This window comes from Larimichthys crocea, chromosome III (assembly GCF_000972845.2).
Source record: "Larimichthys crocea isolate SSNF chromosome III, L_crocea_2.0, whole genome shotgun sequence".
NCBI lineage: Eukaryota > Metazoa > Chordata > Actinopteri > Sciaenidae > Larimichthys > Larimichthys crocea.
The window spans coordinates 30,673,624-30,687,852 of NC_040013.1; the positions used below are offsets into that span (position 1 = coordinate 30,673,624).

At 38.4% G+C, this 14,229-nt stretch overlaps 2 protein-coding genes across 7 annotated transcripts in view; both read left to right on the forward strand.

Annotated features, from left to right (window-relative positions):
- Positions 1 to 5,287, forward strand: part of frmd3 (FERM domain containing 3) — a 51,705-nt gene extending 46,418 nt beyond the window's left edge. For all 6 annotated transcript variants that reach the window (XM_019259856.2, XM_019259858.2, XM_019259859.2 and 3 more), the window contains one exon: positions 44 to 5,287. In XM_019259856.2, the coding sequence (XP_019115401.1) occupies positions 44 to 524 (481 nt within the window). In that variant the 3' untranslated portion in view covers positions 525 to 5,287. The remainder of the gene's footprint in view (positions 1 to 43) is intronic.
- Positions 5,288 to 5,567: 280 nt separating this feature from the next.
- Positions 5,568 to 14,221, forward strand: LOC104933114 (uncharacterized). Its single transcript, XM_019259884.2, has 15 exons — positions 5,568 to 5,729; positions 5,969 to 7,627; positions 8,064 to 8,217; positions 8,519 to 8,676; positions 9,145 to 9,182; positions 10,132 to 10,279; positions 10,657 to 10,817; positions 11,569 to 11,723; positions 12,019 to 12,102; positions 12,556 to 12,622; positions 12,776 to 12,898; positions 12,995 to 13,122; positions 13,243 to 13,359; positions 13,535 to 13,642; positions 14,023 to 14,221. The coding sequence occupies exons 2-15, from the start codon at positions 6,034 to 6,036 to the stop codon at positions 14,117 to 14,119; spliced, it is 3,132 nt and encodes a 1,043-aa protein (XP_019115429.2). The 5' UTR covers positions 5,568 to 5,729; positions 5,969 to 6,033; the 3' UTR covers positions 14,120 to 14,221.
- Positions 14,222 to 14,229: the final 8 nt, after the last annotated feature.

Genomic DNA, 14,229 nt, shown 5'->3' on the forward strand with positions numbered 1-14,229 from the left:
GTGTTTTCTAAATAAGTCTGAATATTCTCCCTCTCCTCTCCAGCCCCTGTGCCAGCATGCTGCCCACCCCAGTGGATGACAGTCAAGGAGGCGTCGACTTGCTCTTCTCCTCTCCGGTCCAGAGCCCTGCCAGGCTGCTGAGGGAGCTTCATGCTGACCCGGACATCCAGGCCCAGCTGGAGGCTGAAAGAGAGCGAGACCGGGCCTATGAACGCACCCGAATGGCTGCGAGAAGTCGAGTGGGTGGAGTACTGAGCAGCAGCCTGCGCCTACTGTCATCCAATGAGAGGGTCAATGCATGTCTGCTGAGTGTGGCCCGCTTGGTTGCCGTGGTAATGGGCGTCCTGCTCGTCACTGTGCCCACACTGCTGCTACTGCTGGAGTCAGACATCGACGTGTCGTTCCTCCACGAGATCCGCCAGACGCCGGAGTTTGAGCAGTTTCACTACGAGTACTACTGCCCGCTTCGACGCTGGATCCTGTGTAGGATCAGCATGGCCATGGAGAACCTCTGGTCTGACTGAAGAGGACAAGGAGGGGAAGAAAAAGGAGAGAGTGTCTGTCTTAACACGTGATTTAATCCTATATTCAGTCTTAACTGGTGTCTCTTGAGACAGAAGAACCAGTCTGCCAATGGGATGAAATGATTTTACTTGTTTAAGAGGGCTCACAGTAGGTTGTATGAAAAAGATGCCTCAGATGAAAACATTATTTCTGACTGAATTATACCCAAAAAAGTAGATTTATTTCGCCTCTTTGGCAGCATAATTTACTGTCTTGAAAATAGAGAGATAAGAGAGAAATAAAAATTAATCATAGGATCCAATCACTTGTTAAGATAGACACTTTTGGCAGTGATGCACTGAAAAAGAAAGAGAACAAGAAATGCTGCAAGTGCTCGAGGAAGAACCTGTGGAAGAAGAGAGAGGAAGCCATGGACAGAAAAAAAAAGATTGAGAGATGGAAAAAAGTGTTTGGTTTGGTTTAAATAAATGTTTTAATGGTCTGTTTGCTCCTGATGCTGACAAGCTGATGCAATGACTCTTTGGTAAATATCACCAACCATTCTGATTGGTTCTCGCCCTCAGAGCTGAGCACCTGATTGGTCACAGAGCCTGCCAGTCATGACGGAGTGGTTGGGGACAGATGGAGAAATGATTGATTTGTCATTGAACGCAACAATAGCCACAGTCAGAGGTACATTATATATATATTTAAAAAAAAACAAAAGAGAAATATTGATGATTAATACCAATCTTAAATAAGTTGTTTTTAACGTTTTGTACATTTTTATGTGATCCAGAACTTTCAGGAATTTTTCAGTCAGAGGATCTACTTTGAGCTTATTTTGAAATTAAGAGTTTACAAAAGATTACAAAAAAAAAAAAGCAAATTTATTGAAGTTTATCGGGGGTGATGGGTGTTGAAAAATTTAAGCTATTTTTTAAGACTACCGTCAGAGTTTGTTGACTCGGTAGCACCCTGGGTTTTTCCTACAGAGGCTATAGCACAAATCTTTTACACAGACCACAGATTACAACTGTTTCAGATTATGTGATGTCATTTTGGAAACAAGAGGGCTGCAGGCAGGAGAGAAGTTTCAGGCTGTTTGTGATGATAAGTCTTGTGCGTTTTGTTGAACTTCTAAACGTCTTCTGAACTAAATGTTAGCTCACTAATTGAGGCTATTTGTGCATCTTTTCGGTGTGTTTGAAGATTTTTTGAACATTAAACATATAGAGAATGAAGGTTGTTTGTAGGGATAAGAGTTACTGTGGGAGTATTACGGTAATCTGGGGGTCTTTTGTTAGTCAGTGGCGTGGAGCTTTGTATATGTTTCGCTGAGATTTGAAGCGATAGGAAGGTACCCAGAGGACAAAGTGTGTACAGTCCAACTATACTGCTGACACATGATGGGACGTGATGCGTTTAATGGTCTAAATTTCTCACACAGGTCGTTCTCTGGTCGTTGATGTCAGACTGAACGAACATGGTACAAGTGCAGTTGCAGGTATTTAACCTAAAGAAGCAGATCAGCCACAAAATCACATTAGAAATGAGTTGTAGAAATTTCTAAGAGGATCTGTGATGACATCATGTTGAGCATCCTGTTTATCATTTGAATGATTGCACAGACTTCATGATGGTATTTTCTTATTTCAATGACAGTGACCAACAACTTATCAGGAGTTGTCAATGGGGAAGATGTTTAACCGTTGAGTTTGAGTAGATTTAAAGCTGTGTGCATTCACTGCTGATATGGTTGAGGTTCCCAAAAAGTCTGGAGCCACGGAGTCAAAGATAAACTATATATATACACTATATATACAAGGTTAAAAGAGAGAATGTATAATTAAAAAAACTATATTTGGTACAATTAGAGCAAGGACTGAACTGTAGATTCTGACTTTAGGTTCAGTCCGTTTGTGTCAAAATCTTTGAATAGACAAGGTTTAATAATGTAACTTGGCTCCTCCTGTAGCCCTGATGAGAAATGCATCAGTCACTTTTGGGAACTTACAGCCATCACCGCGTGATTGTTCATCGTTTAGACAGTGCCTGTCAGTTATAGTACAAAGTGGCTCTGAATGGAGGACAGAGAAGTACAGCGATGAGAAATGACTTCAGATCAAATGAAAACAGATGTTTTATTTAAAAAAAAAAAAAAAAAAAAAAGTTGTGTTCAAAATTATGTTTGAGTTGGATCAACTTCTCAGGAAAGGGTATTATTAGCAGTTCAAAATACATATATATGTCTAAAGAAAAAATGAAAACAAAAATGCATCTAATCACAGCATACATCATATAGTTTATCCATAACATTCATACATGTCTTGCTATTATGCTGTTATGAATATCCAAACCTTCTATGTATTTATGAGTCTGTAGCTCGACATAGATATGGCTGCAGACTGACTGTGTTGTTGTAGCCTCGTTTGACTCACCTACGTATGCATCCATGTCATTCTAATGAAAATGTTACCCTTTACTGTTGAGAGCTAGTAAAATCGCATTTTTTGGCCGCCATAGCTGGACCTTCATATTTCTTTATGGCAGAGCAGACACTGAGATCTCACACAGTGTTCAGGCTGAACTACTGCTTTATTTTTCAGAAATCATTCTCCATAGTCTTTGGCTGCTTACAGAGGCCTCTGCAGCGCACATCACCATCACCCTCTCATTATAATCGATCAAATGTTTCTGCTTCATGTTACCAGCTGTGTTGTCATGTAAACTCTGTAGACTTTATGCATTAACAAGCTTTATGCATATAGAAAATATGCAGTAACGACAGAAACACGCTTATCTGAGACAAAGCATTTATTTTCCTACTACAGTACATGCACTGAGTTTCCATGTTGAAACCAAGCGAAGGGCCAAACCACTATGATGACAACTTATAACATCACAGACGCTGAGATAATAACGGCTTCACTGTAGTGGATGAAGCTGATCTGTATGCACTGCTAAATGATCACCATCATCCCATGTTAGGTAACAGAGGGGGATTTCATCATGACCTGTCATCCTGTCTTCACGTGTAGCTGTTGCTCCTCCATGTGCACCAAGATGCTTCAGTGATTCGCTGTAGATTTAAAATAAGGACACTCTGTATAGGCTTCATGTACACAGCTGTACAGACATAGTTTATCCCCAGCTTTGGCCCTTTATTTCTGTGCTTCATCCCTGCTCTTAACTAACCTCACCTCCTTTTGCGGACCTCTTAATGCAAATTGCATGACCTCATCTGTAAATACTCTGTTTATAGCTGTGGCAACAAAACAAAACAAAACAAAAAAAAAGATTTCCTTTCTTTCTTCCCTCTGCGTGTCTTGTTTGTGTAAAGCGATCTAGATATAGGCTTGGCTGTCTTGACCATCTTAGATGAATGCATGTTTTCTGTGTTTTTACCAAGACGAGGAAGAGAAGAAGAGTTTGAGACATTAAAAAGGCTTTTCTCTCAATCAAATTTAGGCATTTAAAAAAAACACACACACATCATGCAGTGTGCTTTGGGCTTCATTTTTCAAGGCTGAATACATGTGGATGCTAATTCAAAACCAAATTTTGTCTGTTTAAATTATGTCTCAGCACAAAAAAAAAAACATTCTCGATGGCTGCTTGGAAAAGATCCTTTAAAAAAGAGCAGCACTAAAATATTTGACTAGTTAGCTTCGTTGTGCATTTAGTGTGTGTGCGTGTGTGTGTGTGTGTGTGTGTATAAATCATTAAAGCCAGACACTAAACACTAACACCTAACCTCATTGCAAATGGAGCATGCTATTAACTGAATCGATTGAATCCAGAAACATTACTTGTTTTGTTTTTTTAAAATGACACTGAAGCGAGTGGATGGAAAGTCCAAATACACCTCAACTCATTGCAAACAACAAAAGGCCTTTCAGTTCTGTGATGAAACAGATCTTTGGCCCCGTATGACACTGTAGCATTATATTAGTTTGTAGCTCATTTATCAGTTTAGCAGCCTTTATGAGTTTAAAAGGGAATTTTAACCCCTTTGAGATTTAGCTCTTGTTTTGAGCTACTGAACTTCAGTTCCTGTGTTTTTACAGACAGCATATAGACGGACCGAGAGTACGACGTTTGTCGCCTGTACTGTGATAAAAACATCATTAAGATCACACACCAGTTGATGTCATATCTGAGGTATTACTTCATACAAATCCAGAAGTTTCTGACATGAGTCAAGTATTTACAAACCTTAAATTTAATTACCTTTAAGAAAAATAAAACCAACAACCGACGTGGAAGTCAAAACCTAACACACAAATATTGCTTTTAATTAATTTATTTAAGATTTGAAATATTTGAACTCAGGTCTACTATATGCAAAACTATTGGACATCACATGGTATAAGAGAAATATAAGCTGTTGTTTAGTGTATTATTTCAGTGTTGCGTGAGCATGTACAGTAGCAGATTCTCTTGCACGGTCACTTTGTTGTTTTTGAATGTTAGTCAAACTGATTGTTTTGTTGTTTTATTGGTTCGTCAAATTATTTATTATTTATTTATAATTAGTTATTGTTTTGTTTGTCATTCAGTTTCTTTTAAATAGAAACTCTGGGAGATTTAATTTCAGAAGAATCAAAAAAAAAAAAAGAAGAAATCCCTTAGTCATGACCCCCTCTCTTCTGGGACAACCAAGCCTTATGAACTTTGTGAAGTGAAAATTTTGAATGTTTATATGTTATAAAAGAAAACATGGATTGTTTTATATGTTAATACTGCCACAATAAAGCTCCCTAATGAATATACATTGAAATATGGCACTGAATGTGTGGATTATTTACACGATATGACTGTTTATTATGGTTTAAATTAAAGCTAAATGAGTTCAATCTCAAAAATATAAAAATATATAATTGTTCTATTTCTCAAAAAGCATCCTGTCAGTTCACGTTGAGATCCAAGGTAAACTTTCTCAAAGCTTTGTCTCCCTCATGTGGTGTGAAAATGAGATTACACTTCCTGTCGGTGTCTCTATGGTGATGTTTGTGTGAGCAACAGAAGATTTCTGGGATACAAGGAGTCACAATCTCTTCTAATCTTTACTAGACAAGAGTCTCTTCACTGTTGGACAAGAAAAAGTCAAGACCAGTTTCAAACAGAAAACCTCTTCATCCAAAAATCTGGAGTAAGCTCAAGTTACTCTACAAGAAGGATTGTACTGAAACAAATAGAAGAGAGGAAATCCTTAAGATACGGTAAGAATGACTGTAGCTGATTATCTCTCAATGTAAGCAGGAAGTATCTGTGTCTGATACAGCAGGTGCTATTATTATGCTATATATATATATATATATATTAATCCTTATTCATGAAGCACTTTTTATCATTATTATTATCATTATTATTATTATTATTGCCTGTGCATTAGATGTAAATCGTTGTTTTGCTTCTTGCTGATCATAACAGGACAGTGTTTGTTTGTTTTTCCTGGAAGGAAAACATCAACAAATGATCTCAATCCAACAAGAGAACAAATGAAGATTATGTGAATGTAAGACAATGGATGAATCTAGAAAACATCAGCCAGATACGATTTTTCAAGCAGTCACAAGAGCAGGACATACTGTGTCTGAGCTCCTGGAGGACACTGGGAATTGCAAGCCGATCATGAACCAGGAGCTGAGCCTTCATCGTCTCAGCACCTCCCTCTTCAGTGAGCAGCGGAAGCTGAAGCATGCGTTGGACTGGGCTCACAGTTTCCTCTGCAGTGATTCAGAGATTCACCACGACTTATGCAGAGCTGACAGCTTGATATTAGCTGATGAAGAGCTGAGGGAAACACAGAAAAAGTCGCCTGCATGTGAGCATTCATCTGCAGATAAATACCATCATCCAAGATCCTGTACTACAGGTGCTGATGAGGTATTTAGAAGAGAAGGAGCAAGAGGAGGAGGAGGAAGAGGAGGGATAATGGGAAAGGTTTGGCACCCTGAACCATCAAATTATGAGAACAGTGGATCAAGTAATCACATTTCTGCATATAAATCTCCTTTCTCAGATGATTCCTGCATCCCGTTCTTCTTATCCGCAGAGAGAGCTGATGTAAGTTGGTCTGATTACAGAGAAACTCTTGAACATATAAAAAGTATAAAGCAGGATGCAATTAATAAACAAACTCCTAACCAAGACACAGACAAAACAAGTGATCTGCTCATACCTAATCAAAGACAACAGACCTACTTATCAGCCAGAAAGACGAATCAAACGTTTGCATCAGATGCAACGGGCTTGATCAAAGACTCCACATCATGCTGGAGCAATACCCGTCACAAGAAGACCATGGTTCAGTCAGAAAGAGACATATCAGGACATGAGATGGAGATGAGCAAAGTAAAGGCTGAGGGGAAGGTTGGAACAAAGAAGGAAGCTGTGAGGATGGGGACATTAAATGAAGATCAAGACTTTGCTTTTATGACGTGTGTGATGAATGACTCAAGAAACAGTGAACCTGAGAAGACACAGGAACAGATGGAAAAGTCTTCAAACCTCAGTTTTTGCTGTCATTTGAAAAGACCACCAACTTTGACTGTATATGAGCAGTACCAACTTTATATGGATCAACTGCATCGCCTCAGAATGAGACAAAGCCAACACATCGAACCAGGATGCTTCTTAGAGTCACCTGCAAAAGACAGAAAGAAGTCTGAAGAAGAAGCAGCTCTTCCTACATCTGACTTTGAATTGAACTCCTCCGCCACAAACACTGAGATTAAAATATGTCTTAACAAAACGGTTACAGCTGCAGAAATCACAAAAGAGATGAGTTCAGACGTCATTAACAAAAACCGGGGCAGTCCTAAATACAATAGAAGTAGAGCAACACTTACTGAACAAGGACAGACCAACGACTGTGACAATTTGAAGGGAACACCTGCAGCCATTTGTGCTGAGAGTGGACCTGTTTGTCAGAGGAACACTAGCAACACACATTTGGACTTTCATAGCAACAAATGTGGAGAATTGACGAAAGGCACTGCAGGAAGTCTAATCTTGACTGATAAGCCTATTAAAACGCATGCGGAGCACCTGCACACTGCACCTGGTGATAATGTTCCTACTGTGGAGGAGACTGCTGCACTCACACCTAACCCAGGTATTGAATATCATATATCAAGGCATTTAAATGTTGTACCAGGGCCACCAATTATTGTCTAGAGTTGGGATTGTCAGCAGTTCACCTTCAAGGGGATAAAAATAAATCTGATTTACAGGACAAAACATATTTTTGCTAAACACATGATCTTTTCTTGTTTCTTTTACCTCCTCATGCCTCTAAAACATTAATTTAAAGAAACAATTTGAGAAAGAAAAATCACTTTTTGGTGCAACTTAATGCAGCATGTGACGAGGGGCCGCAAGAAGACATCATTTAAAAATGATCCAGGACAAAAAAATCTTTTTCCATTTTGTTCGCTGCCTTTTCAAATTCAGACTACTCTTTCCGTTTGCTCTTTAATTAGTGATACAATTGATTATGATGATGATAATGATTTGTTCAGAAATATACTGTATGTGTTGTCTGTGCTCAGGTTTGAGAACTGGATGTCATCCAGGCATAAAGGGTTGCCAGAGTCGTGTCAGAGGTCAAAAGAAAAAACCTGGTGTTCAGTGTGCCTTGTTGAGCCTCTGTGGAAGGTCACGCGTCTCCCTGTCGTCTCTAACCAACAAAGAAATATTGCAAAGGTAACGTATAAAGGGCCAAATGCATGCATGAATGTCAATTTGAATTTAAAATAAACCAGTAATATTCACTTGAATTCAGCATATTAAATAATTTTTCATTTATACTCCCCCGGTAAGCTTTTAATTTTTGAGTTTCCTTGCAAACATGAATCAACAGTTTAATAAAAAGCATCATAAATTAGCATGAAAACATGCTTTTAGGACACTTAGTACACCGGCTCTTTCAGATGATCTCTATAAATAGCTGATAAAACATTTCCAAATGTACTGTACTGTACTAATAAAACTTTGTCTCCAGCAGACCTCGGTCATCAGGAGTAATCAAACACACAAAAAGACACACACCAGATGACAAAGTGAAACCTTCTTCAGCCTACAGAGATACACACAAATATCTGCAATCTACAGAGACAGACACACCTTTTCATGATGACCCCAGACCAACGTTACCAACTCCAGGTGAGTTCAACTCAGAATATCAAAAGACAAACACATTATGAAATGAAGACATCAACATCACCAACAAGTCATATGAATGGCAAAATTTGAATGGGTTTATTTGTACGTACTTGTGGTGCCACATAACAAATTTGCTTCTGTTCCTTTTGAGGAATCCTTATTTAAAATTAATTTCACACTTGACTATGACATTATTCAAGCAGCAAGTCATAAGATGAAGGGGTTTTTCATCAGAGTTAAAAAAACAGAGAGAGAGAGAGTTAGTATACTTGTATTACTAATTATGTAGGGACAAAATTATGCAAAGTCATCTCCTGATTAGACAAAACAAGCCTTCATGACGTTTCTATTTTAAGTTAGTAAAGTCATGCAACAGTAGAAGTTTACCAAGAAATAAAAAAGTCCTAAGAATGAAACTTTTGTAGTCTAATAGAATATCATTATATAACTCCGTGTTTGCCTTTACAGGAGCATATCGATGTGAACAGACTGACTGCAAATACAGCGTAAGGAATCTTTATTTCTGCACTCTGTTTAAATAATTTATCTACGTGCAATATGATCATGTTTATTAAATGGTTTAAAAGCACTACAGCATTTCAGAAGAATTTTTTGTCTTTCTATTAAATATCTGTTTGGATTGTGAGTCATAATAATGTCGTCAAAATCAGTGGTTCTCAAACTGAGCCCCACTAAGAGTCAGCAAAGTTTTATAGGAGTTTGTGAGGCCTTCTTGATTTTAAAGCATGTAAGAAACCTTTTAAAAAATATATATATACGTAGTTGGCCTTTATTTCAGCATTCCTTTCATTTTTGTGAAGAAAACTTAATGAAATTGCTATTTTTTCTAAAAGTTTAGATAATTATTTAAGGTATAAACTTAAAATATCTCATAGGATAAGGGCTCATCGTCTTCAAAATTCAATTTCAAAATGTGACAGTAACATTTAATACACCATAAAAAGGTCTAAGTATGTGATCTACTATATATTATTAAATCTAAACACAGTTTTTATCCACTGATCCTTCACTCTCTGCTAAACAGCCTTGTCCTATGTAGTTAGTGTAGTTAAAACAACCAAAGAACCCACAGAACATCAGGGAGAATAAACACTAGATGAAGCCTATTAATATGTGATTGTTAAATAAAAAAAACATAATAGGGGCAGAATTGTATAACAATTCCTGATAAAAAAAATTTATATTCACAAGAAATAAAAAAATGAAATCTAAAAATGAATTCAAATCACTTGTCTGATACAAACTGACTGTTGCAGTTATTGTGTCAGTATTTGGGTTAATTGTATCATTTATCAGTTGTTCTGTTCCACTATTGTTATGCACTGAATATAATATGAAATGTCAAAGTATGTCACTCAGTCAGGTATGTTTACACAATAACAGAAAAGGTTGGGAACCACTGTTCGACTGTGTTGTTGTAATTCCCCCTCTCAGCCAGCAGGTGTCTCTGTCCGTGTCCAATGGTTGCGTCTACCTGATGAGGTGTGGCTGTCCATCCTGTCTCTGCTGCCTCACAGTGATCTGTGCAAAGTGTTGCAGGTCTGCAGCCGCCTGCACACACTGGCCACTGATCACACACTCTGTGAGTTAAAGAGCAGTGGTGAAAGAACTATTCAGATTATAAAAGTAGCTGTTAAATACTAGTGAAGTACCTCTAATTTGTACTTAAATACATTCCAGTACAGAGTTACTTAGTTACAGCAGTGACACAGGTAAGTGGGATGTCCTGAACTTTTCCAGGTATGGTTTCAAAAGTGTGTGTGTCACAGCACATGGTGTGTTCTCATGATGTCAGTACTTCCAGTGCAGTGGTGTACTGTACCACTCCCTGGACAAACATACAGTAAGATAACCCAGACCTGCACCATCACATGCTCTCATAGCTGTAAACACACTGTAGGTCACTGAATCACCAAAACAAGTTCATACACCGAACATTAAATCTTTCTCTTTCTGAAGGGGAACGCGTGAGGATTGAAAACTCCAACCTGACAGAGCAGTGGTTACTCTGTGTGAGCAGACGTCGTCCTCGTCGTCTGTGTCTGTACAGCTGCAGCGGCCTGTCTCTCACTTCCTGTGGCCTGGAGATGATTTTCACTCTGTGTAGAAACACTCTGCAGGTAAAACAATAACTCATCGAGTCAAGTCGATTGATTGCAGGGTACTTTATTGTTCGCTTAAAGCAAACATGGAGGATCAGATGCAGCAGTTGGTGAAAACTGTTTGTCATCACATGGCTTTACAGAGTGGCCCTCAAGTCGTACAATTAGATCCCCCCTAATCAATAAGCCACTGTGCTTTCTGTGTTATGTAATAAAAAATTCCCCTTGGCAGGCAAAAAAATATTTAAAGTGAAACTCTTTTCTTTCTCTATTGACGTTGTGAATTTATTGACCCCACACCTTGAGTCCACCTGCCAGCTGTCAGTGTCACGAAACATTAAAGTACAGTACATACTGTGATACTGGAACACCACGCCACATGTTGAAATTTATCTCTGAAGCAACAGGTTTTAAAAGTGAATAAATTATCCAATATACAATATGAAATTTGAACTCACTGTATTATAATAACCACATCACATATTAAAGATTAAGTCATACACCTCTATAACTACTTATTTATATATGACAATGTCACCTGCACACTCACTCAGCTGTTCTGTGTTTCTTTACTAACTACTGAAGGTCAGTTGGTTTTACAGTATATGGTCAATAGTCCATATAAAATCTATCCTGTCGGGGTGGCTCTCTCCTGCATGTCATTCCCCATCTCTCTCCCCACATTTCCTGTCACTCTTCAAGCTGTCTCTGTCAAATAAAGGTAAAAAAAAGTATCTTTAAAATCTATCCTGTGATTTGTTACTAACAGGAACTCAAGGTCACAAGTTGTACTGGTCCTGGTCTCCACGGTGACCAGATGCTGCTTCTGATTAGTCAGCTGTGTGATCATGTGACCAGTGTGGATGTGAGCTGGAGTGGCGCAACAGACACAGGAGTGAAAGCTCTGGGTGACTGCTGTTCAGGGTCAGTTCATAAAAGCACACTCAGATAGAGTACACTGACACTCTGCAGTGTTTTTTGGTGTAACTTAACTGATAAATGTGTGAAATCATTTTACATGTTTAAAATGACACTCTGGTGATTTTGATCTGGTGAGTTATGTTTTTGGTTAAACAAGCACATTGAGAACTCGAGTTTTCTCTTTTTATTAATCAGTGTTTGTCCTCAAAAAATCACAAGTTGCATTTTTTTTAAGTTTCTTTCTGGCAGGATGTAGCTCAGACACTATCATGCTCAGTTTCATCCATCTTTCCTGCAGGTTGCGACTGAAATCTGTTGTCCTGAACGGCTGTCATGTCACTGATGACCCACTGATCAAACTTGTCACGAGACACAAAGAAACGTCAGTATAAGTGTATTTATTTAAGCACTGTATAGATATAAAGTTACTATACAGTAGCATGTCAAGATGCATCAGACAAAGCATTTGCATATTTGTGTGTGTATATTGCTGCGTCTTTGTCTTTATAAAATTGTCTTTAAAAATGTGTTCATGCGGCGGATACCTCTGTGTGACTGATATGATTTCATCATGTTGCATCTACATTTGGTAACTTTGTATTTCAAGTCTTTAAAATCCAAATTTTCAACTTGATGATTTGTGTTTTTGTGATAACAATTTCCAACATTACAATTTCATGGTACATGCTACATAATTAGCAAATGATTGTATTAAGATTAACAATATGTAAAAGACTGAAGAGTTTTGGTTGTGTGGTTGTATTTGTTCATCATCGTCTGACGATAACGTGGCGTTATAATCAGTTTCTGTTGTCTGAGTATGTTTTCACATTAGTCTGTGCAGATTGGAGGTGTTTGGCTGTCAGTTTCTCACTCCATCCTGTCTACAGACAGTATATGAGGTACTTTATTTCAAAAAGTAATCAAATCAATCTTGTTTAAAACTGCTAAATGCATTTAGCACTGCATACCATGTCTAAAGTACATCTCAAATGAGTCTCGTATATAATTTTATAGCACAACGTGACAACATGTTTTATGTTTCTGTCCTTTAGGTGTGTCCTGGCCTCCAGCATCTGAACATCGGACAGGTGCCAAAAGTCAACGCACACTGTCTCGCAGTGATGACATTACAGCTCAAATGTCTCATTTCATTAAATGTCACTGGACTCCAGGCGGTGAGTTTCACATTTTGGGACTCAAAATTCTAATTTTGTAAAAGAAAATGTCTTACCTGGAGATTTAAATGTCCTCACCTGTGTTTACTGTAACAGGTTACTGATGCTGCCGTGGACACTTTGCTTCAGAACTGTGTCAAACTACAGAGTTTAACCTTCAGTTCCTGTCCTGGCGTTACTGACATGACACTGCACAGAATCAGCAAATACACAACTTGTATCAGGTGCTCACACATACTGAGGAAACTGTGTGTAAGAAATTCCTTGGGACGAAAATAGCTCTTTTCTGGATTTGATTTGATTTGATTTGATTTGATTTATATATCTGTGTATGTGTGTGTCAGATTGCTGGATGTGAGTGGCTGTAAAGCAGTAACAGATGCTGGAGTTCAGTCTCTGGCTTTGCGATGTAGAAGACTTCAGCAGCTGGATCTCAGCTCCACTGGCACAGGAAACAGAGGGTACAACACACGTCATAAAACAAATTGAGCTGTATATTTCTCACTTGTATTATCACCACATCCTCAGATATTAGCAATGAAACTAATGAGTGAAATGATTTGATGAGTAACTTACAGATAGTGTGTGTGTGTGTGTGTGTGTGTGTGTGTGTGTGTGTGTGCATGTGTGACACAGGGTTACTCTGCTGGCAAATTACTGCAGCGGACACCTCCATACTGTCAAACTCAGTTTCTGCCACATCACCTCAGAGAGCATACTAAAGCTCTGCAGACGCTGCAAGAGGTAAACACACACACACATGCACAAACACATTTCCAGGACATACAGAGTCAGTATTTGTCTGTTTCTCAGAACTTAATAAACTCCATGAAATGTATTTACACTTGATGAAATGTCTATAAAGTTTAAGTTGAAGGTGTCTTTGTTATGAGCACAGTGTAAGATCCATTTCAGTGAGTGATGAGCCAAATAAATCCTGTCAACACTGTAGACTATGAACACAATGACCAACTGTTTGGCATTAAAAAAATCCCAGATTACCTGCTAGTTGTATAATTATGGGAAAAAAACAGCTGAACTATCTCACTATCTAAATGTATCTGAGAGATAACTTTGCTTATCAGCACACGATTCAACTTATTTCCAGGTTTCTCTCCTTTTAGGTTGAAGGTGCTCCATCTCTACGGCTCAGCTCATCTCCCCTCCGAGAGGGAGATCAGAGAGGTTAACACTACTGTTACAGTTTACCCTTTGTCCTGACTCTGCACACAAACATCTGGACAACTGGACAGATATACACAATGTATAAATGATTCTGATCCAAATAAGGAATCACAACAAGGAGGATCATGACTTATATTCAGAGACAA